This window comes from Lathamus discolor, chromosome 3, assembly GCF_037157495.1.
Source record: "Lathamus discolor isolate bLatDis1 chromosome 3, bLatDis1.hap1, whole genome shotgun sequence".
Classification (NCBI taxonomy): Eukaryota; Metazoa; Chordata; class Aves; order Psittaciformes; family Psittacidae; genus Lathamus; species Lathamus discolor.
In genome coordinates, this window is record NC_088886.1 from 34,733,585 (window position 1) to 34,757,279 (window position 23,695).

The window sequence follows — 23,695 nt, forward strand, 5'->3', positions numbered from 1 at the left end:
CAACCATATAACACATGGGAGGAGCGAGCGGGGAGCCCCAATTTCTGCCAGTTAATCAACAGAGTCAGAGGGGAAGGAGGGTGTGGAGAGGAGGAGATGCAGAATTACACCCACCTATGCTTGAAAAACAAACCAGGCTGCTTTATTCAAATGCAAACAGCCTGACTATTCAAAATACAGCACTGAGGGAGAAAAAATAAGGCAGCATTTTTGAGTTGAAGACAAATGATCACACTGGTACCTCTTCATGGAAAAATATAGGGCAAGAAATACAGTGGACAAAGTTACTCAAAAGGTGGAAGTGATAATCTCATCAAAGCCATCAGCACGGCTGCAGTAAAAGGATAAAATCAGTCTTGAGTTTTTCCTGATGTTTTCAGTAACTGCAAAAACATGAGACCCATCGCTGTACTCCCTGCTTCTGCCTGGGGTTTTAGAAGTATTAATTAACACTCACGGACTCTCAAATATGTGTTTAACAGCACCTATTTCCACTTCTGAATGCTAAAATTAGAACGAGACGCTTTTTACTTGGATTCATTATAGGTGTGAATTCTAGTCGACAGAACGGGAAACAGCTACTTCAAAATCTCAAAAGAAGAGAAACTTCACAGCCCGCTCTGCATCAGGAGAAATAGGCAGGCAGGGTATTTTACTTTGTACTTTCACAGACACATATATAGTGTGTGCCAACACATCCCTAGTCACTGTTGTCCTCCAGTGCTTCTGACTCCGCGAAAGGAACCTTGGATCTATGCAGATGAAACATGCCTGGAGAGACCACTAGTGGAGAGCTGTTCCCACTGCACAGAAGGGCAGAACTGGGCAAGAAAACGAGAGAACAATGAATTTGATTCATTCCTAGAGCTGCCGGTGAAAAAGAAATATCGGAAGCAACACACCAAAATATTACTATTTTTGTTGTTTTTTACTCTACTCCAAGCGCTGGGAAAGAAAACTATCTTGCTCTTCATCCAACAGTGTTCTATCCCGCTCTTTGGCAAATAAAGTGAAAAACATCATCAAGATCATCCTGAGCTCCATCACATATCCCTTACATTCAAAATTCAAAGACATGAGGCCACAGTTTTGTTTCGTCAAAGCTTTATCTGAACACTGGAGTTACAACAAAAATAGCTGAAAATTACCTTCGGAGAGTAGCTTTTGTAACAAATAGAAATTTGTTGGTTTTGGTTTATATTGTGGGCTACTCCTTACCTGGCTTATGGTATTTTTGTGAGGCCTTGCTGCCAGCTGGCCTTTCATTGATTTTCCCAATGAGATTTCATCTGTCTACGAAGCTTATTCTTCCGCTGCACCCACTTCAGGTGAAGCCTGCTGTTCCTTATGTTCAACCACCATTTTCATGTTGTCAAGGGTTTGATTCTAGATCGATTGAATCTTTCCCCAAACAATATTCCCTCTTACTTGTTACTTGTTCTTCAGAAGATATACTAGTATATTGTAAGGACAATACACACAAACAGACACATTCCTGCCTCTCTCCTTTGCTGATATAGCTCACATTTTTTCAAGTCTAGAATTTTATCCACCTATCTTTAAATAAGAATACTTCACCACTTTGGGATGAGCCATCCCAACCTCTGCTGTTTAACAGGATTGTTTCCACACAGTCCCTTGAAGTTAAAACCCATGCATATTCTCTGAAATCACACTAATTCTTAGTGCAAACGTACTTCAAAGCATTTTGGGTTTATTCAAAATACCAAAAAATTTTGCAGCATCTTGATACCCCATTTCATTCCAAACCTGAAATTAGAAGCATTTTGCATGGTGATAGCATACCCTAATGCACAAAAAAAGACTTTTGTAAATACTGAGAGATATTAATGTGCAGGCCGTGGGCACATCCTACCATAATTCACTCCCCTACCGTTATGGTTTTATTAACCACAAAAGCTTTGAACACGTTTAACATGTTTTTAACATGTTTTCCTTCACAAATGTTATTTGCCAGACTGTGCAGCAGCTCAACAGGCAAGAAGTAAATTTTACACGTTAGTAGCTAGAATAACTCAACAGTACTTGACCTGGTGCCCAGTCTGAAATATTTCATTAACACGGCTAGAGACAGGACACGTTTACTATTTTGTCAGTGTTATAAATACCACTGATACTGAAGTGAATAGAAGCATGCTACAAGTGAACAAGGATTCACAAGATCAATAAAATAAGAAACAAAGAATAATGACTTCCTAGCTATATGCTAAATAAACTGATACACTTTGGGAAATACCCTTAAAACTTGACATTTTTAAAGCTGTTCATTGCGGCAAGTGTGAACAGCTTAAATATCAATCTTTCTACCCTGTCACTCCAGCAGATTTCCTTTGATCAGCAGCATTGTTTTCTCTGACAAATGGTATGCGTTTCAATTAGTCATACTTACACAAGTTATCAACACCCTACAGCTTTTTCTCATACAAAATGACTCACCTTGAACTTGCTTCTTGCAGGTTTTTCACCCTGTTAGCTTCTCCCTCACTTGAAAATACAGCAGGATAAAAATACAACATGGGATGCTGAAGTCAACAGGTTTAAGTGATACAGCTAGTTGTTAATTTTCTTCCATATTAAGGGCTGAGCTCATCAAAATATTACAAAATTCATCTTCAGCCTGGTTCATTCCGCTCATTTCTCTTCAGCTGTAAAACACAGGCAAGTACATAGTAGCAGTAAGGGTTTGCAATAATCCGAAACATCATCAGGATTTCCTACACGCAAGAGCAGTACCTTGAAACAAGGACAAAGCAGTTTTGCTCTGATTTGAGAAGGGGAAAAAAAATCTCGTGTATGTGACCACACTTCTGTATCTGCCAGGAAAAACCTCTCTGTATGAATAAAATAACACAGAAAATCTCCAAAATATCATTTGTAGTAAAAGTTGTAATTTTTACTACAATGTAGGGGGGTTTAAAGTGACCAATGGAGTACAGCCTGATGTTGTAAGTGGTGGAAGCTTAACCTAAATGGAAGTCCCATTCACACGCAACTTATAGGAACAGCTCCCACTTTCCTCCTGGCTGCCTCCTCTCTCCTATTCTCAATTTCCTGCTATTTAGGCTCCCTTATACATAGAAATATTAAGTAATGTAATCATGATTTACAAAAACTAAGAACTCCTGAGAGTCACTGTTGGGCATGTTTTCTATCAGTGGTATTTTTTCAGCCAATTCAGTAGAATTCTCATTTCTGATTTTTAACTTTGTACAGTCTCAGCATTTTATCTGGTAACGTGTGATTTTTTTATCTTGTTCATTACTAAGCTATTAAAGGTGTGAACAACTCAAACATAGCGGGAATTTCCAAACAACAACAAAGGCTGAGCACCAGCGTACAACCCAAATATGCAAGTGGTTATACTTACACGTATAGACACCAAATTTATGTCAAGATACACAGAAATCTTACTGTCAATAACCTCTTTGTGGAGTCGTAAGAGCTTTAGGAGTCTTCAATGGACTGATGAAGAGGGCAGGCCATTGTCTTGTCAATTTTGCTGAATATACCCTTTAGAAAACCGGGACCTGCTGGCAGGCAGTGGGAGCTCTGCAAACAAGTCAGTGTAATCAGGGTTTAATTTACTGTGTCCAAAGCAAGGAAGAGTCTGTCTGTGGTGTTAAACACCTCCCAAGAAGTCAAGTTTAGAAGTCAGTGTTTAAAAACATCACAGACAAGTGTTCTGACATTACAGTTCTTTATTTTTTTTTGAATCCACAATCTATACAGGTATTTACAAAGCATGAAAATGGATAACAGCACAAAATACAATTGAGGTATAAGCTAAGAGCACAGTATGTCATGTTTCAATAAATATAATTTAAAATTTGTAAACTAAGTGACCAGATAGATGCATCTTGTTTACTAAAACCATATAAAATATCTGTTAAATCTCACGTGAGGTAGAGGACAGTTTTGTGTGTCATGTAATGCAACCACAGCAACTCTTAACAACACGACTGTACATCATTGGCAAAGTACTAAAAATTGTTGAATGCACTGATCATTTTTCACAGGCTCTTGCTATGGTTTCAGAATAGCCATCCAACCTGTTGCCTTGCGCTAACACAAACTGCTGTTTTGCAACTACTTTCTGCAATTTGAGATAATAATATACTGGCATGTCAGCATCAATACGTTCAAGAGTATGAAAACACAAAACCAGATTTTGTCTATCACAGAAAGCAACATAATGGCAACAAAGTATTTTAGACTGATTTTTTATTATTTCCTAGAATTAGTTTAAATACAGTACAGCTGTGCTTTCCTTTAAGTGAGGTATCTATATTCGAAGGAAAAAAAAAAATCAATTGATACTGTTACATTTAATCAATTTTCAAATAGCAAAATTTTATACCATTTGTTTGCTGTGCTTGATGAAGTGCTTAGAACTCATTTTTCAAGCATTTTCCAACTGAACCACTAACCCTGAAAAAACACCATTTTCCAAGTAATGAAGACACAATACAACATGGTCGTGCAAGTCGTAAGCAGTAACTGCTACCACAAAAGCTAAAAGAAAATTGGGTGTCTTTTTGAAATATGCAACAAATTGAAAATTCTACACATTTTCTGTAATGAAAACTGATGAATACTCAAACTGCCAACGTAATGAGCAAAAAAGAAAATTAAAATTTGCAGCTTTCTTCTGCTTACTTCTGACAGCTTAAACAAAATTAATGAAATATTGTAAGCACAGATTAACAGGTAGGTGTAATTATGTCTTTTGTGGACTTCACCACACTAGAGAAAACTGTTGTGTGGGTCAATTACATGAATTAAGTGCAGAAAAAATACAAAGTCATTATCTTAACTGACAATTAAAATATATATTCTACAAACAAGTGAATTCCAGGAAGCTGACCATGTCAGCATGGCAAGGCCAACTTCATACCTAATGCTAGGAAACTTTTCCAACAATCTCATAACACATTCTAGCTATCCCCTCCCCAACAGAAAACAAGAGTGTATGAAGGAAACATTGTGACTTCTAAAATATGGGCCAAGACTTACACTTTCAGGCCACCAGTAGCTTTATGCTCCCACTCAACTTCTCCTACTTCACTAATTGCTTTACGCCTTTACTATATACAAGTGATTTTACACCTAAGCTATCAATATATTAAATATAGAATAAAATTAGTTTAAGAACGTAAAACATAACTACATTTATCTAAATACTCAAATTGAACAATATGCTTTACAAAAACTAAAACACAGACTAAGTTTGGAGATTTAGATAAAAATCTCTTTTGTCTTGGGATACACTACTACGCTGCGAACGAGGGTGCTTTCAGACTGCGAAAATTGCAGGAGTTTTACTCTTTAAGCTCTTAGGTTTTCTTGTTGATTGAAGTACACAAAGCAACGTGAAAGTTCTCTTTGAACGAAATACAGGAGGAAACTAGCTATTCACCTTGAATCCTACTTACTTTGTTCCAGAAGGTACACTAGGCAACTTTGATCTCAGTCTGGGTATTTAATAACGCAACTTTCAAGATTATAGACAATTTTAGGATTTTTTTCCTACAGGTTTCACATCACAACTAACCAGGAAAACTACTTCCTGCCTGAAAGATCAGCAAGCAATAACTGAAGACAAAACAAGTATTAATACAGAAAATGAGCATGCTATGACTAAAAGGGAGGACCTAATGACAGAATTAGTTTCTACCATTAAGTGTGCACTTAAATGAGGGCCCTTAAATGTGCATTCCGAGTTCCTATATTAGGCTGTAAAATAAACCATTCAATGTAACTAGCATAAGGTAGTGAAAAAAGGTCAACATATTTGTTCTAGAACTGATGCAGCATTATTTACAATTTACTAAAAAACTATCTTTCAAAGGCTGTGAACACACAAAATCTATGGCACATTTATGTATACATTATTACTTAAAATCAGTATAAAATTAAGTCTACACATATGAAAATTGCTTATGTTAAAGAGCCTGAAAGTAATATTTAAGAATTTTAAGAGGATTACAATAATTTAAAATGCATTCTAACTTTAGATGAACTAAATGGAGTATTTACAAAGCTACTTTTAAAGTTATTTTATTAAATGTTCTATCAGCTTTTTCAGCCAGATGTTTTTAAATAATTAGGAGGACATATCTGTAGCTGGAACTGCTGAAAATTCATATAGCTGCTTGAGTTCTTGAAACAGTGAAAATGCTAGTACAAATTATGGACACCAGCATTTTAATAGTCTACAGTGCAAGCCAGTTAACAGCTGGTTGAAGCAGAGTAACCCAGGCTACACCAGCACTCTGCTGCAATTGCCACTGCTGAAGATACACCAGTGGCAAAAGGGGAAATTTGAGCAGAAGTTACATAACACAGACAAGACCTGAATGGAAACAGACTATACAGTATTCTAATATAATTCCATGAGGATTCCATAAATTAAACAGCTAAAATATAAATACTGTGGTAATTTAGTTACTGCAGCTGTATTAAACAAGTCTGTATGGCCTTACCTATACTGACAAACAAGTCTGGTTCAAAACACTGCTAAAGCAAATAGATATGCTCTCTTTTGCTCCTTTAGTAACACTCACCTGAAATTTTTCTGTTTCCTAGGACAGCATTTTGCTTCTTGCCCATCTAACTAATCCAACATACATTCAGTCCATCAATGACTACTTCAAGCTCCATTCCCTAACAATCACTTTTATCACTATTCTTGCCTACTCTCCCTCCCTATAACCATGGTTTTGGTGCTTGTTACAGTAAAACATTGTGTTTCTAAAGCAAGTGGTGTGTAAACAACCGGAACCATCTACAGTCAGCACCTTTCCTGCCAAACCATGCTGCAAACACAGGCTTTTTCCCTTCTTTTTTTTAAGCAAAAATTTAGAGATGAAGGGAAAAAATGCAATCGTTTCTGATCAACACTGACAAAGAAAATGGTTTGGTTTTTTTTCCATCTAACCTGTTTTAATCATCACTGTAAATATGACACAGAGCTCAGAAAAAAAACTGTACACAGCTATAAAAGAATCATTCTGTGACCCCATGGAAATTTATCACCTCATTTCTCATCCACTTTAAAGAGTTGTGCAATTTTATCTTTCTCTGTGATGTTCAGTCCTGTCACACCACTGAAAGAGAAACAAAAGTCAACTCAAAAGTCTTCAGTTTTACTAGTTAGGGGGGAGATTAAAAAATAAATTAAAAAAAAAAAAAAACCAACAATGTAGGCTTTTACTAGTGGTTTCATCCCAAATTAACTGAATTATTAAGAGAATAATAAACCTAAGTACCTTAAAAACAGAAGCCAAAGCACAGGTTAAAATTACATAGTAAAATGCTAGAATTACTAAAATATTCCTAATCACTGACTTAAATCAGCTAATGTCTGTCAGCTGTATCAAACTTTTTGGAAAGAAGTGCAAAACGTATTTCTTCGTCCAACTTTGTAGTCATGCGTTTAATCCACTAGGAACCAGACTTCTGAAGTACTCAAACGTTATATATACATAAAACAGCAATTCTGTACAATCACACACTTTCAAATGTTATAGCTTAACAAACATGCTGAATTTCTTAATTCATGATAACACTACCGTGCCATTCAAATACAGAGACTATCAAAATGGTTTTCAAAGTGCCGTATCTCAGAAGTTTATTTTTTAAGCTATTATCGCAATGTCAGTTAAGGCCTGTTCTATGTAACGGAAGAAAAATCCACAAGTTGGCAAGAAGCTCAAAGTGCGGAGGCTTATGGTACGAGAGAAACTAATACATTTCGTTTAATAAATATTACATTTCTTGAAAGCTTGACTATTTGAAAACCAGTTAAGTCAAGCTTCCTCAGTTTCTAGAAGGAAAAGCCCCACCTCTAAGCTTTTTATTAACATTGCTTTCATACCTACTAAATAGAAGAAAAAAAAAAAAAAAAAAAAGGTGAGTTTTTAATTCCCAAAGATTCCATTAGAACTGTAAATTTTTTCATTTACAAAAACACCCTAAAGTTTTCTTCTTCCAGCACGGCAAGCAAATGCTGGCTCTAAAATTTAGATTATTAACAAGTTGTTAAATAGAAAATACTGAAAAGATCAGCTTGACTTCACACAATGAAATTATGGGAAAAACTCATGCTGCTATATCACTTTTGATGATCCATCATCTGTCTCTGTGGAAATTTTGAGTATAACCTTACAGACGGAAAGCTGCCTTTACTTTCCCCAGTTCAAGAACGAATAATTTACACTGAAACCCAAACTACTTTTGTTCTTGAAGAATTCAAAATGTTTTAAACATACTTTTATAGCTGGATGTGCAATTGATAGCAAAATAAAAGATCACCACATGTATTTTAACAGACAATATTAAAAGGTATAGAGTGCTCAAGACTGCATTAGAAATAGACAGAACTGGTCACCCTAAATCAAGAGGTTTGCATTTTTCATTGTTTGAGAAAAACACCAGTACAAATAAATGCAGATTTTCATTGGTTAGGAAAATCTAAAAATGTACACCTATCTATATTTATTTATATATATCTTCATCTGGACTTGTCTGAGAAATAGAAATCTGCAGAGAATAGTTCTCATCACACTAAACTGCTCAAAATTCACTAAAAACCAAATCACCCTGTTTGAAGGACTCAGTCAAGCTTCCTCTTTCAATTTCTATTTTCCTTTTCCATTTTTCGAAGATTTCAAGATCTGCAGCTTCAACTCCTTTATCATCATTTCTAACTTTTCTCTTGCCTCTCGTTCTTGTCTCAGTTCATCCTGAAGCTCTTGTCTATCTGCTTCTGCATGATCCAGTCTCTGTCTCAATTCTGCTAGCTGTAAAAGAGACAAAAAGAAGCAGAGCAAATTTTAGCAAACTTATTTGTAACATCAGCTATTCACTTCAAGACACCAATGACTACCCTATGCATCAGATGAAAGGACTTCATTCACCAGTTATTTATCAGCTCCTCTTCTACTGTTATCAAGAATCATGCAGCATACTACACCATTAGCAAATAACATCAGTATGTAAAGTTGCATAAACATCATATGCATATAAATTGTAGTTATATTAACTGTCACACTAGACCATGTAATAATACATACAATCTGTTAGGAAGATTGCTATTATTTCAGAATCAGATGTTTCACAAATCCCACAATAAAGAGCACTTTCCCATTTATCAGCTTCTTTTCTCTTCCTGACAAAGTATTAACTCCTTTATTTCAAAGCCTGAATGCACTTCTAGAACAAACAAAACCACCAACATTGTTTCAGTACCCTTTAGTATAAATAAAACAGACCTACCATAAATTACATTCAGAGAACCTTGAACGTAACACCTGTAACACCTATGTGTGTTCAAATACGAGTCCATGCACACTTTTGGCAAAATGTTTTGTGTTTAAACACAGAAATTAAGTAGCATTTTTCATCTTTGGAGTACAGTAAAACTTGAACTTCCTAGAGTGTCATCAGAACTTATTCACAGTGAGGTCTGGAAATGACTGATGAATTTTTCAAGTGTGGGAAAGTTACTGTCAAATTGCTTATCCATATACTACCAGCAGTTAAACAGGGAGGAGACTGGAAATCAGTTCTCTTCTCTACCACTGATTTTAAGGAGTTATTTCTTAAAAAAAAAAAAAAAAAGACAAAAAGCCTCACTGAATCTAAAAAATTCATCTGCCTTTATAATGATAGGAATCTATCTGATATAAATCATCACTCAGCTCACGAGAATGAAAGACGCAGGAGTGCACAGGATCACTGGTGTTCAGCAACTGCAGTAAAACTGCTGGGCAAAGGAACTGCTGTGCTGATTTTAGAGAAACACTGCATTCAGCAACCTTCATCTCCACTTGTATTATCCAAAATATTTAAATGGTTCTTCATCTAACCAGAGATATTGAAGCCGTTCTTAGATATTAATGCAAGTCTTTTGACTCCACTACTTTGATGAAGTAAACTGTTGCCATACAATAATGCCCACTGCCTACATGCTGCAACACGTACATAAGCACGTCTCTAGTTGAGTTTCAATTTTCAGCTCTAAGGAAAGGTTTCAGCTGTGGTTACACTATTTCAGTTGACAGGGTAAAGCAACAACTAAACTACACAACTCATTAAAGAAGTCAAGAAAGGGGAGAGGACACTTAGTACGTCTTCAGACAGGCCTAGAAAGAAGAACAGACATTTAAGCAAGTTGCAAACCCCAAATTACTCATTTTGCTTAATGTAGGACAGGGTTCCTCCCAGTCCACAGTTCTTGGGCAGAAAAGGCAGCCTGGGCAGCTGCTTCAAGAAGACATTAGATGAAGGCTTTTTTAAAATGCTGTACACGCAGCTTGGGGAAGCTGCCTGTTGCCAGAACCGCTGTTTAACCTGGGTATTTCTGACAACTGCTTGGAACCTAGGGTCCAAAATCTATTGTACGATGTGATAAACAGAGAAAAAGGCTCAAATTATATGTTGCCAATAGCTCTACCACACAGGTAATAAGAGAGTAAACTTTCTTGAAAGGAACATATTTAGTTTCCAAAGTCTAACTTCAAAAGAAACAATCAACCAATCTCTGTGTGGAACAATGCATGGTTTTTACCCTCTGAAGAAAGTAAGCTACACAAGCCATATAAAACATGCTATACATGATTATCTTCATAAATTGGAACATGTTGCTACTTGCAGTAACTGGGCTTGTACCAGATGTTTAGTAAATCAGGCCTTAGAGAGGATTATTTCTGGCAGCAAGGCCAGGAATCTGCGGAGTGGGATGTCATCAAATTAAATTAATGAGAAGGATTTACGATGCTAGTCTCTGCCCTACTCCCCCAAAACACCAAAACCTGTCTCTCAAGTACTGCCTGTTTCTTAGTTTGAGACAGCAAGAACAGGAAATACACAAAGCTACAATCAAATGACCACAAAGCTTTCCTGAGCTTAAGTTTCAGTTTTGTTTACTTTTGAAAAGCTGTGAAGACTCTTTTCCTGTGACATGGTACAAAATACATCACTGTACATCTAATCATAATTGCATCTGATTTTGAAGAGGCATTCCAAGGCTCCCTTGGGCATTAACTATATTTTCCCCCATTGGAATAGCATGAATTATCTCCAACTTATGTTGGAAGCAGTAATAAAAGTTTAAAAAAAAAAAGGTGAAACAATCTCCACAGGTTTTGACATATAAACCCAAGAGGCAGGAATGAGAGACAAAAAACAGAAAATTTAATTTCCAAGAGAACTCTTGCCTGAATGCTTTGACAGAGCACAGATGGGGGCTCTATCAGACAGTGCAGAAGATTATACCACCAAAGATCAGAAACAGCACCAAGGTACGCTCCTTATCTTACAAAAAGGTGGTTTAGAAGTTTGGATTTGTTTTTTTAACATACAAGGAAGAAAAAGAAAGAAATAGCTTATTTATGTAACTAAAATGAGAATAGTTAATTCTGTAACATGGGCAAGACTACACACATTAAAAACACAAATTTGTTTTAAATGAGCAGCTAACAGAGCTTACATTAAAGATTACTATTTTGTCCATAACAGCACATGTTTTTGCAAGCTGCATTCTACCTCAGTTTCAGTCAAGGGACAGGGAAATAAATATTGCTGTCACTGTGACCTATTTTAGTATTCGTCTATGGTATCAAAACACACAGAGAAGGTGAAACCTGAAGGTGGCTGAGCAATAGCTTCACAATTTCCTGATACGTTAAATGCCATTTTGTTTGAAGCAACTTTCCCTTCTCACCTGTGCTGCATATTCAGCTTCTTTGTCTTTTTCTAAATTGGAGTCACAGCTACACTTTTGCTTCATCACTTGGTCCAGTTTCTTCTCCAAGTCTCTCTGCTCAAAATAAAATTCTTCCATTCTTTGAGCATGCTCTGTTTGCAGACATTCAAGTTCTTTTTGTAAATTCTGCTGCTCTTCAGTTAGTTCCTTCATCGATTTAGAGTTGCTTAACATTTCCACTTCCTGTCAAGAAAAAAACAGGATCATATACACCTTGGCTCTAAGATGAGGAAAGCACAAAGCTGCATTTAAATGTGTATCTGTAAACAATGAGGCCAAAAAGGGCACGTTTATCTACTAACAACAATAAACTGATAATGGTAGGTATTTCCTTGATGACAGCCTGGAATTCTGTACCAAGCATTTCACTTTTAAGAAATTATTTATAGACAGGACTTCTAGAAACAGATTCACAGCTTTCAACAATGAACCTCAGAAAGCAGCAGCACTGATTTATTAAAATATACTTGGAAGATATAAGAAGTGCATCATGAGAAAACAGAATAAATGTGTTTATTTTTCCATTAGCACCTTGGGATTTCTTTTTCCAAGTCTTAATTTTTTTTTAACTTATTTACAAGCTTTACCTCCAACAGCAGAACAACTTAAAAGTAGCAGCTCTAGAGGATTCTAGTCTATGAATGTAAAAAAGCAAAGATAGTGTTCACCTTGATCCAGAAAACAGAAAGGAGGCAGAATCACAAATGAATACCAGCTTCTAATGTCATCCATTATTAAGAAAGGCTAACAAAATCCCCCTAAAAACAAGGGCTTATCGAAAGAGGAAGGCGGTATTCTTTTTTATACAGGGCAGCAATAAGACCATTCCTAGAACACTGATGTCGGCATTTTTAAAATCCTGAAAACTGAGAAACTTCAGAGGAGTTAAGCTATATTTGCCAAAACACTTAAATACTTGGGAAACATTCTGAAATTGAAGAAGTGGTTTACATTTGGATAAAACAAAAGAAAGAGCTGTTTGAACACCGTTGCAAACTGAAAAGACACCAATTATTAGTGGACTCAAATCTAATGAGCACAGGGGATATTTAAGATTTGGTGTCTGGATTCAAGCTGGAGGGGAAATTATCCGTGTGCTTTGTGTTTTTAAATGAATATAATCTGTGATACCGATCTAAAACCAGCCAGCTAACATCAGTTTTCTGACATCAAAAGCAAAATGCACTCAGATTGTCACTGTACCATTTGAAGCTGCTGTTTTCTCTGCAAAATAGTATTTAGTTTTTCTTGCTGTTTGATGTAGGTTTTCATTACTTCTTCCATAATCCTTCCCTTGTCATCTTCACAACTGATGTCCTTCATGAGAGTGGGGGACAAGGTTTGTACATTACCTACTTCAATACGGCTAGAGTCTCGGGTGATTCTGGAAGAAACACGTTCAGATCTTCCACCTCTTGCAGAATGAGTTGACATGGGTGGATCTGTAGATAAAAGAACAACACAGCATAATAATTTGGTGATTATTAAATTATTATTATTATTATTATTAAATTAAACTTCCATAGTGAAGAAAAAGTGAAGAAAACAGAAGATGATAAAAAGGTCAAAACAACTTTTGGAAAACTGAAGTGACATCACAAAATAATAGCTTGGTGTTGAGCTTTCCAAAATGATATGGTATAAAAAAAAGAAGACTTCAATGAAATCTTCACTACTCACCTAAACGTTTATGCTGCTCCACACCTGCTTTCAAGTCAATTTTTTCCTGTTCTTCCAGAGAAAGGTCTGGATAGGACACAGCTTTTTTGTGCTTTCCGCTACTGAGCTTTCTGTCTGACTGTCCAGGTGAGGATTTAATTATTTCTGAAGCTCTGACTGCTGTTTTTGCAACATCCTTACATTGCGATGCAAGAGATACATTTGGGGCAACCACTTTATCACACATATAAAGGTAGTAACTGAAACAGCAGAACAGTAAAATCAAGAATGAAAGGTAAGACATAATAGATTATGACTATTAGAGAGCATAAGTTTAATTTTATATAATTTCAAACTGTAAAAGCTTCAGTGAAAAATAAGCACGCCCTTCTAAATTATTCCTATGCAAAAGGAAATCCTAATGATCGACTTAATCTTTACTGAGTAGATTATCCAGATAAGGTTTTGGGGCTATCAAACAAGAGGATTTTCCAAACATGACTGATTAAAAAAAATTTGTATGGAAAATCATGTGAAGTATTCATTTAAATGCAATGGGTGAAACTTGCTGTCTGGAGAGTCCAGACTCTCCAGCATTTTCATAATCCTTATATTAGCAATGGAGGATGGGGGAAGTGATCAGTGTACTGGGAACAATACTCTAAATAGCAAAGTTGTATACTGACAGTGCTGGGCTATTGTCTGAGACCAATGCTGGACCTCCTGTCCCACATATGTTGAGCAATACATCTGTATGCTCACAGCTCCTGGAATCATGAGAACATCCTTCTGTACCACCCTAACCTAGTTACTAACTTTTAACTCTTACAGAGGGAAAAGAGTACCAAATGTGCTAAGGTTAGTGCCAAAACAGTCAGTGTCACTATGCTGGGGTTCTCATTGCTGTGTTCAACACTTCCCCTTTCTCCTAGTTCTGAAGGAAGGCACCTACAGAAACAGCAAACTGAAGGACCATGACAGAAGTTCCACCATTCATGTGCTTGCGTGGGAACTGGTTTGATGTGTGTGTGTTGCTCTGATGCATGCTGCTAGCCAAAAGAGTCTGATCTCACCCATATATGGTAAATGCACAACCACACAGGGAGGAGGGGAAGAGCTATGTTGAGAAAAACTTCCCTCGCTGATGCAGATGACAAACTGTGTACCATGTTAAGGAAATGCACTTGGTTTCTAAAACCAGGAAGCTAATCAACAGACAACTCAGCCACAGCCATTGTTCCAGTGTGAAGAAAGCCTTCAAACACCTTTTACAAGTCTGTCAGGGGTTCAGCAGTAGCAGTCATTTTTCTCCTTCTTGGTAGCTGGTGCAGCACTGTGTTTTGACTTTTGGCCTGGGAACAACACTGACGTTTTTAGTTACCCCTCAAATGTTTTAGTCTGGGCAAGGACTTTCTGAGCCTCATGCTCTGCCAGGGAAGAGGGAGAGCTGGGAGGAAGCAGAGACAGGACACCTGACCCAAACTAGCCAAAGAGGTATTCCATGAACATCCAAAGAGGTATGCCAAAGAGCATCCACGTCATGCCCAGGATGTAACGGAGAGTTACCCGGAAGGGCTAGGACTGCAGGGTTCACGAGGTATCAGTCGGTGCTCGGTTGGGTGGAGTGGGGCAAGTTTTGGGTCGGCTGGTGTTGAGGTGTATTTTTTCCTCTTGCTATTTCCCTTATTATTATTATTGGTGGTAGCAGTAGTGGTTTGTGTTATACCTTAGTTACTAAACTGTTCTTATCTCAACCCATGGGAGTTGCATTCTTTTCGATTCTCCTCTCCATCCCTCCGGGAGTAGGGGGAGGGCAAGAAGGGGGGGAGTGAGAGAGCGACTGTGTGATTTATAGATGACTTTTGTTTAAACCACGACAAAGTCTTTTTTTGAAAGGGAATTAAATTGCACTAATGGTAAATAAGTCCTATGCATATTTCCACATGCATGCATTGTACTATAATACGAAAGATAAAAAATTACCTTTGGTCATTTTTATTTTGAAAAGGGAAATTGTAACAACATTTCAATTGTATTGCCTACTGAAGAACACTCAAAGATCACAGCCTGAGTCTTGTACCAAAACCCCCCTCATAAGCAGTTCATTAATATTTACACTAAGAAATGCATAAAAAGCTAGGGTTCAGTTACTCCTGTGAAATATATTAGAGTTTTCCTAACAATTTAGGAGGCAAGTACATTTTTTTCATTTTGAATTATCTTTAAGTACCCACAAGTATTTAAATACTTGTCCATACACTGCTTATCGCTCTACACAGCAAACTGAGTTACCTTGGATGGATAAAGGAGGGTGGCTGAGGATCAGTTTCTGCTTCCTGCTTTATCACTGGATACCACTGGGATAATTCCAGGGTCTGCTGTGATTCCACCTAAGGAAAAGAAAATAAATTGGTAATTGGAAGATGGGTACATGGTACCTACATTTTCATAAATGCTCCTCAGTGGAATGGCATTTACACCAGGAATACATACACACTACAGATTTGGGGTAGTGGAAAATGGAGCACCTCTGGCACAGATGCAGGATGACTCAAGCCACTAAAGTTTCCTCAATATCCAGTTTCCCATGTTAAGCAAAGTAGCAACAAAATTAAAAGAAAACCTCTTCACAAACACATATAAAAGCCCTGCTGAGTTTCCAGAACTCTGCCAGGGCATGCTAAAAATGTCTGGGAGAAACAGAAAGCAGAAATTAAGATTCCCAAAAGGCGGTAGGAACCTTCTGCAATAAGGTATCCACATCATAGTAAACACCTGCCAGATACATTATTACAAAATGAAACCTGTGAATAAAATGGAAGAATTACTGGTGTTCCAGATACAGAACTTTCTTCTGTTGTCACAAATTCTTATTACTCTTATGACAGAACTGGACAAAGTTGCTGCAGTAACACGACAACTCCATTCCCTTTGCAGTAACAAACAAATTAATTCAGGTGCATCAGACTACATGATCTTAAAAAACTTCTGCGCATTTTGTATTTGGATAGCACTTCTTGTTCCGTTTGTCTCAAAAAATATTCTTTGAATTACTCTTTAGTCAAAGTTGCTAGTGATACCTTGCGCCCCACTGCAAAGTTACTCTTAATTTCAAGTGAAAGGTGTTTTGTCATATACGTAAACACGACACACAGCTAGGAAATTGGTTCTTAATTTCACTGTATTAAAATAGCCTTGGGAAGCAGGTTTTGGACTAAGGTGTGCTTGGTTGACCCCAGCCAGCACCTAAGTACCCAAGCAGCCACTCCCTTACAAAGGCAAGAAAGCTCCTAGGTCAAGATAAAGACAGTCCAATCGAGAGTATCTTTTTGGTCACAAATCCAAAGCACAGCACCATACAGGCTGCTACAAAGACAATTAACACCATTCCAGCCAAAACCAGTACTTTCTGAAAGTCGGTCAATTAAAAAAAAATTAAAAAAATAAAAAAAAAGCCTATAAAGCTAAAAAATAAACCCAAACAAAAACCCCAAACCAACAAAAAGACTCAACAACAACAACAAAACTCTTTACTGTACCAAAGATATGTTACCAGGAAAGTCTGTATTTATGCACACTGAAATAAACTGTCACAGAACTTCATCTCTGGCAGGCAAGAGAGCTCCCAGTTACACGGGTGTGGCTTATACCAAGGTCTGTAGAATCAAGCCCCACTTGACTGTAAGAGAGATCAAATCACATCTACAATACTATGGTCAAAAGTTCCAGTCCACTAAACTGAGTAGCAATGAAACTGAAATTTAACTCCACCCCTGCAGTTCCTCAAATGGGTTTCAACACAAAGAGAAAGGAGGGAGGGTACAAGGAAGTTAAGCTCCAAAACAGTAAATTCATAATCAAGCCTTTAAGTAACAAAGATTTGAAATAAAGTTAATCCTCTCTAGAAAAATGGCCTCATCCTGACACTCCTCAAGTTTTTCTGCTTATTCAGATCACTCTAATAATTTAAATAATGTACACATGCTCTACTTATCCTGCAGTTTGTACACAGTAACCCAGTTTTTACTTCTGAACCACATTTGTCCATTTAGCACGTTTATACATTTACATTTGAAACTAGCTATCGGGTAATTGCTATTTTCAAGTTATTTGGTCAGATTTTTGCATTCCCACCTATTTCAAACGGAAACTAACTTTACTGTTACCCATTAGCATGCATTTTGCAAATGAATTTCATAACATGAAGTCAATTTTTTTACTTAGGAAAGGAAATGAAAGGTAACAATGAATAAACATGAAGTCTTTTTCGAAGTCTATTCTTTCCCCATCATACAGGTTAATAAAATAAAGCATCTACTTCAATATATACAGGTATATTACATTACCTAATGATCTGTTTCATGTAGATACTCTTAAAGAATTCTGTAAACAGAATATAACCAAGTTGAATCAAATGACTTTTACCCAAATCCTCTGGAAGGGCTACATGAAAAAATGTCTTAATTTTCTTCTAAGCTAGCTGAACAAAGCTGTTGTTTAAGGAAAAAAAAGGCAAGTAGTGGTTTCAGCTAATCATTAAGCTGGTAGTATTAGCAGAGACGGGATTTATAAAAATGATCAGAAGAAATGTTAATTATCCACATTGCGAACTTTTCCCCATGCACAGTGACCAACTCAAGGAAGTAGTCTGAGAACCAAGGCAAAGTTTTAGTACACAGCAATTATCAGAAACTGTCACAAAGTCAAAGGGAATCAAGATCTGACAGCACAGACATTAGCAGCAATCGCAGCAGCTGTTCCTTCAAGAGCAGGTGGATGTTACACTGCAGTCTAGGACTCAACCGAAAATGAGAAACTCTGTGCCAATTACGTATACAGCTTACAGCCTTCTTACTAGCACAATGAACAGAAGTGAGTTAACCTGGCGAATACACTAAATGCTCTTAAAAACACTGAGAGCAAAAGCATATTCGCACAGTGAGGTGAATAAACTCAGTGAAATGCTAAGGAGAAAGGGAAGGCAGAGATTTAGGATGCTCCACAGACTACAGGATTTAATTGATAATTTATTATTACTTTATAGACAAAGACATAGCCAAGGGCAATGGTTCCTCCTGAGCCCTCCACCATAACCTCAAAGATACAGCAGCCCTTCAGAGGCCGGTAAAGGTGGTAAAAGCAAAGGTGGTAAAAAGGTGACAGAATAGCAAACGGCACATCCTGCAAATAAACATCGCTAGGAGTGCAAGAAAAGGGAATGCCCACACACTGCACCTGCTACCTCTCTCACACCACAGAAATGACGGCCAGAAAAGCTGACTGAAGCAGCCCAAGCTGCCCCAGGACAAGAAAACAGAGGCTGTGCTCCTACACTGCTCTATTAAACTCTTCTTTTGTACTTTCCAGATGAATATTCATGAGACAAGAAAGAAAAAAAAACAACAAAAAACCAACCCTCTCACACCACTTCATCTCTGTTCAAGTTTTCAGTTTTCTCTTATCCTGATTTCATATGCAGTTCTGTAAAAAAGAACTATACAGGTCTGCAATGGAAGACTAGCAAGTTTTTGTCTTTCATCTGCACCACTCCAGTCCAAAGCACTGCTACTGGCAATTTCAGCTGGGCTTTTTTTTCACCTGTACAGATGAAACCAAGAGATCTAGCAGGCTGAAATCTGCTACTGTGAAAACAGAAGTGGGATTGTAAGTATGAATACAGAAACCTATTTTCACTGATGCACCCACCATACTAGATTTTAATACCTACACTGGCATTGCAAGGATAAGACTGTCATGCCTTTATCAGATAAAAAGCAAAGTCTCCTTGCTATGAACTTACCTGCACCTTCAACTGATTCAGCATGTGGAAGCATGCCAACTTGGATGGAAATTTTCTGCTGAAATCCCTTCCTGAGGACTGGCACAACTGTAAAAATACCTGTTACTACTGTAAGCCTTTCTGCAATACTAACTTTTCAGAAGTATACCCTGAAAGGTGTAAACTTACAGCACACCTTTTTGGGCTCAGCCATCTGGACTGCTCTTGCTGCTATTTCCAAATCCACCACAAAACATCTTGCAGTCAAAACTGATATATAATCAAATCAGTAGCCACCAAGCAGACATATAAATGCCAAATACACTGAAAAGAAACACAATCATGGGCCAAGAACCACTTAAAATCCTCTTGCGTTCAGACTATACCCAAAAGATTCTACCTTCTATGAGTGGAAACGTATGATGTTCAACATTTATCTGCTGCTTATTATTTAAAGTAGAAGCTCTCTAAGGGAAACGTATTTTTGAACCACAGCACAGACTTGCAGCAGCATTTTAGGAAAAAATATGACATCTATTATTAACCATTGTCAAGATACCGGCCTACAGCTCATTACTTCGGCTGCCTAAAACTCCCTCTTTTGGGCCTATTTCTCTGTACAAGCAGTTTAAACAGAAAGCTATTGCTGAACAAGCAGACTTCGGGCTTCCAAACAGTAACTTATGAATGCACCATTACCCTGCTCACAGTCATGAGATGGGTGGCTAGCAAGCCAGGTCGCCACATAGCATAGGTGTCTGGAGTAAAAATGACAAATGTAGAACTAGTTCCTAATACTTGATTTTCAAGCTCCTTTCTGCTTTGCTCAGCTGCTGCAACACACACCACACAAAGCACACTCAAAGGTCAAATGGGAGAATGAAAATTTCCACAATAGCTCTGAATTTTCCAGAGACCGTGTACCTTAGAACAAGAACCAACAAAGCCAAACCAGCTCAAATGAAGTTACTTACAGCCCAAAACCGAAAGAAATTACCACACCTTTTAATGAGAAATGTATTTCCATGGTGAAGCTCTCCCACAAATTTAACTTAGGCTTGATTTGACAAGTATTCCCACTTGCAAAAGGCACTTACACGTGCTTCCAAAACAAGTATTTACATGTGAGCAAAAAGAGATTTAGGAGTTTTACAAGACTAGGTAAACTTACTTTGGATCGAGTTCTTTTCTGATTTTTCTCGCTAAATTTCTCCTTCATTTCCTCCAAGAGATGCTTCAGTTCCCGCTCCTCCGACGTTCCCAAGTATTTTTGGTTAATATGCAGGTAGCAGTGCCACTTGGACGATTCAAATCCCCAGTGACAGGTCCTCTTGTCCGGGGATCTGTGCGAATGCATCACAAATGTCTGGGGTGAGAACATCCCGTAGCATTCCAAACACTGGATACATGGGTCATCTGGCGCAAGGTAGAACTGAGGTGCAAACAACCCCTGGCACTTGCCCAGGCATTCATGCTCTACTTCAAAGGCACTGCCAGTCTCTTTCAACTGGGCCAAGGTATTCTTACCAGGGAGAAAACTGCCATTTTGTGGAAAAGTGCGAGGACGCAGTAAAGCATTGCATAGTCTCTGAGCATCGGTCAGCGTAATTAACCCGCAGGATGGAGCATTAAATGGAAGAATTCCCAAAACCTTCAAGATATGAAGCTGGTCAGAAGTGCACCTCGAGCAGTATATATACAGTTCATCGCACACCGTGTTGATCTGTTGCAGTGAGAAATCTCGGAGAACCGAATTCAACACTTGAGGGAGGCAAAGTCTTTTTTCTCCTCCAACTTTAAAACAAGAGATTGACTCCCCCTCCAGAACAGTCTGGGTGAGCTCCGTGGAGCTGTCTGGAGGAATGAGCAGCGGACCAGAGAGTATCTGCGGTGACGGAAGAGGCAAGAAGACAGCGGGCGACATACTTTCCTGGGAATAACGAGCTGAAAAGGCTGCTGGTCCACCAAGAGAACTCTGGCTGCTGAGGTGGAACTGTGCCAATGTGTGTTTCAAACCTGGATTTAAATTCAAAGGCTCAGAAAGCGAAGTACTGTTTGGCTTGGCAGTTTCCCCATCAGCCTCCACAGGAGTTTCATCATATTCGTCCAAGTTTTCCTTCTTTATGGTTGGCAATTTATTCATTACAACTTCAACTTTGCCATTTACACGCATCTCTGTCATTGCTTTTTTTAATGGAGGACTCCCATCCTCTTGGATCCCACTCCTTTTTTGGTCTGAAACTAGACCCAGAGGGAACTTTATTTGCGGGTTTTCCATTGCTAAACACCAGAACTTTAATTAATTAAAGTCTTGAATATGCATTTTCCTGCTTGTTCATAAAAAAAATAACAACCCAGAAGTCAAGTGTTCTTGATTACCAAGCTCAGGTACACCAAGTTTTGCACCCCTTGCAGTAAAACGTTACTTCAACCTCCAACGGTAAAAACTGTAACACATTTTGCACATTGTACCATAAAATCAATAATGGAGGGTTGCGCAAATTTTTCTAATTGAACAGTTATTTGTTCAATTTCCTAAGATAAAAACCCCACTGCAATATGTATAAAAAAGCTTCCCTTCATACCCTTCCCACTGTTTCACACAGTAGTCTAGTACAGCAACTCAGTAAAAAACGTGTTGACGCAAGTGTGCATCCTTGATTATTTTTCTTTCCTGTAAAAAATATACTGCCTTTTCAAGTACGTCCCTGTTCAAATATTAAAGTAGAAAAATGGTCTCGCTTCAAAGAACGCCGATCTTAAAGCAGCTGATCCAAACCATAGTTTAAGATGTATGAAAATTTCATTCGGCACTTTCCACTCCTGGAGATCAAACGCAACCTTAAGGGTTCGCTTTATTGTGCTGCCAACTTCATGATTTCACCGCTGCCACGAGAGTTACTATGGCAGTTCACAAATAAATCCCCAAATTAAAGGCTGGTCCAAATCGTCGTCAAAAACTGAACGTCCCTCGAGAGTCACCTTTCGCACAGATGTCACTGGTCTGTGTCAGAACTTTCCCACCCCACGTTATTAGTAAGAGAGGTAGGATCCAGGCCATCGGCTCAGTGCATGTCTGGTGCTAACGAAGAGGTCAGTCCTTCCAGACAGCCTGTGAAAAGGGGAACAGGTCAGGCACAAGCCACCCCAAGACACGAGTCTGCTGGGTCGAAAGGGAGGAGATGCCAGTTTCCCAGTTAACCGCGGGAGACCAGCGCGCACGGAGCTCTCCTCCGAGACCCTCAGCCCCACCGCCACCCCGGCGGAGCGGCACAGCCGGCGCCAGCCGCAGACAACTCCCGGAGCGCCGCATTCACCGCTGGGCGAGCCGCGGGCGGGCTGGCGGAGGGGCGGCACCGGGGCGGCTCTCTCCCAGCGCGCACACTCTGCAAGGACGGGGGCTCCGGAGCGACGAGAGCCGTTCTCCACCGCTCCCCTCCGCCCGGGAACCGGCCCCTCGCTCCGCAGCCCCTTCCCGGAAGGGCCCGGGACGCCGCATCCCGCCGCTCGCACCCTCCCGCGCCGTGACTCACCTCAGCCCCAGCGGCACTGCTCCAGGCAGGGCTCTCGCTCTCTCCCCCTCCCTCTCCCTCCTCCTCCCGCCGGTCTCGCCGCTCCGCCGTGTCCGGCTCCCCGGGGGCACAGCCCGCGCCGCGCCGCTCCGCTCCGCCGCCCCTCTGCCCACCTCCCCCGCGCCCCACCGCCCGCACCCCCTTTTCCTCCACCCCGCCGCTGCCTCTCCCTCCGCCCGCCGCAGCCCCATCCCCCTCAGGCGCCCCCGCCCCTCCCCCGCCGAGGGGCCGGCAGCGCCCCCTCTGTCCGCCCCCCCCCTTCCCTCCCTCCCTCCCCCGCCGGTAACTCCCCGGCTCCTCACCCGTCGCGGCGGGGCTCCGGCACCCGGGCAGCGGAGCAGGCGCCGCGCACGCGCCGCCCACCCGTGACCTCACTGCGGAGACGGCGGCGGCGGCGGAGACAACCACCGAGACGGCGGCGGCGGCGGCGCGCGGGCACGAACTGCCGGCAGCGCGCACCGCCCCCGCCCCCTCCCGCCGCCGCCGGAGCTCCGCCCACTGTCTGGGGCAGCGGCGGGAGCGGGTGCCCTTCCCCCGCCTGCTGTCGCCTCAGCGCCGGGGAGCCCTCCCCCAGCGCAGCCCGGCCCGGCCCAGGCCCGCCGCCGGCAGGAAAGGGAGACGTGAAACCCGCCGAACATACAATAAAGGAGTTACTCGTGCCGGCGTTAGCTCGCCGCCCCACGGCCCACCCGGGCCAGACACAGCCCCAGGGGGAGCGCGGGGCAGGGAGCGCCGGGGAGAAGGCGAGGCGCCGACAGCCGGGGCGGGGAGGGGGGTCCGTTAGAGCAGCCATAGCAGAAAGAGGGAAGGAGCCACGGCGGCAGACGCAGGAGGCCCGGGAGTTGACAGGCGAGCTGGTCCCCTGAGGCGCGGCGAGCGCCTCTCAGCGGGGGTCCG

The 23,695-nt window shown here is 40.1% G+C and overlaps 1 protein-coding gene across 2 annotated transcripts; it reads right to left on the reverse strand.

The window, feature by feature from the left end:
- Positions 1-7,178: 7,178 nt before the first annotated feature.
- SKIL (SKI like proto-oncogene) lies at positions 7,179-23,186 on the reverse strand. Of its 2 annotated transcripts, none has more exons than XM_065674594.1 (7): positions 23,101-23,186; positions 20,398-22,338; positions 15,740-15,837; positions 13,469-13,707; positions 12,992-13,230; positions 11,747-11,971; positions 7,179-8,822 (listed from the first exon to the last, which is right to left on the reverse strand). In XM_065674594.1, exons 2-7 carry the CDS (start codon positions 21,502-21,504, stop codon positions 8,661-8,663), a joined length of 2,070 nt encoding a protein of 689 aa, XP_065530666.1. In that variant the 5' UTR covers positions 21,505-22,338; positions 23,101-23,186; the 3' UTR covers positions 7,179-8,660. The 2 variants fall into 2 exon arrangements, with proteins under 2 accessions (XP_065530666.1, XP_065530667.1); XM_065674595.1 differs by lacking the exon at positions 23,101-23,186 and adding an exon at positions 22,760-22,815.
- Positions 23,187-23,695: the final 509 nt, after the last annotated feature.

Bases quoted from the DNA above. Each gene is read 5' to 3' on its own strand.
- SKIL (XM_065674594.1), bottom strand. From the start codon at position 21,504: ATGGAAAACCCGCAAATAAAGTTCCCTCTGGGTCTAGTTTCAGACCAA. The intron at 13,231-13,468 runs GTGAGTAGTGAA...TTTTATCTACAG, and splicing joins GGAGCAGCATAAACGTTTAG to ATCCACCCATGTCAACTCAT. The intron at 8,823-11,746 runs GTGAGAAGGGAA...TCTCTTTTACAG, and splicing joins AAGCTGAATATGCAGCACAG to CTAGCAGAATTGAGACAGAG.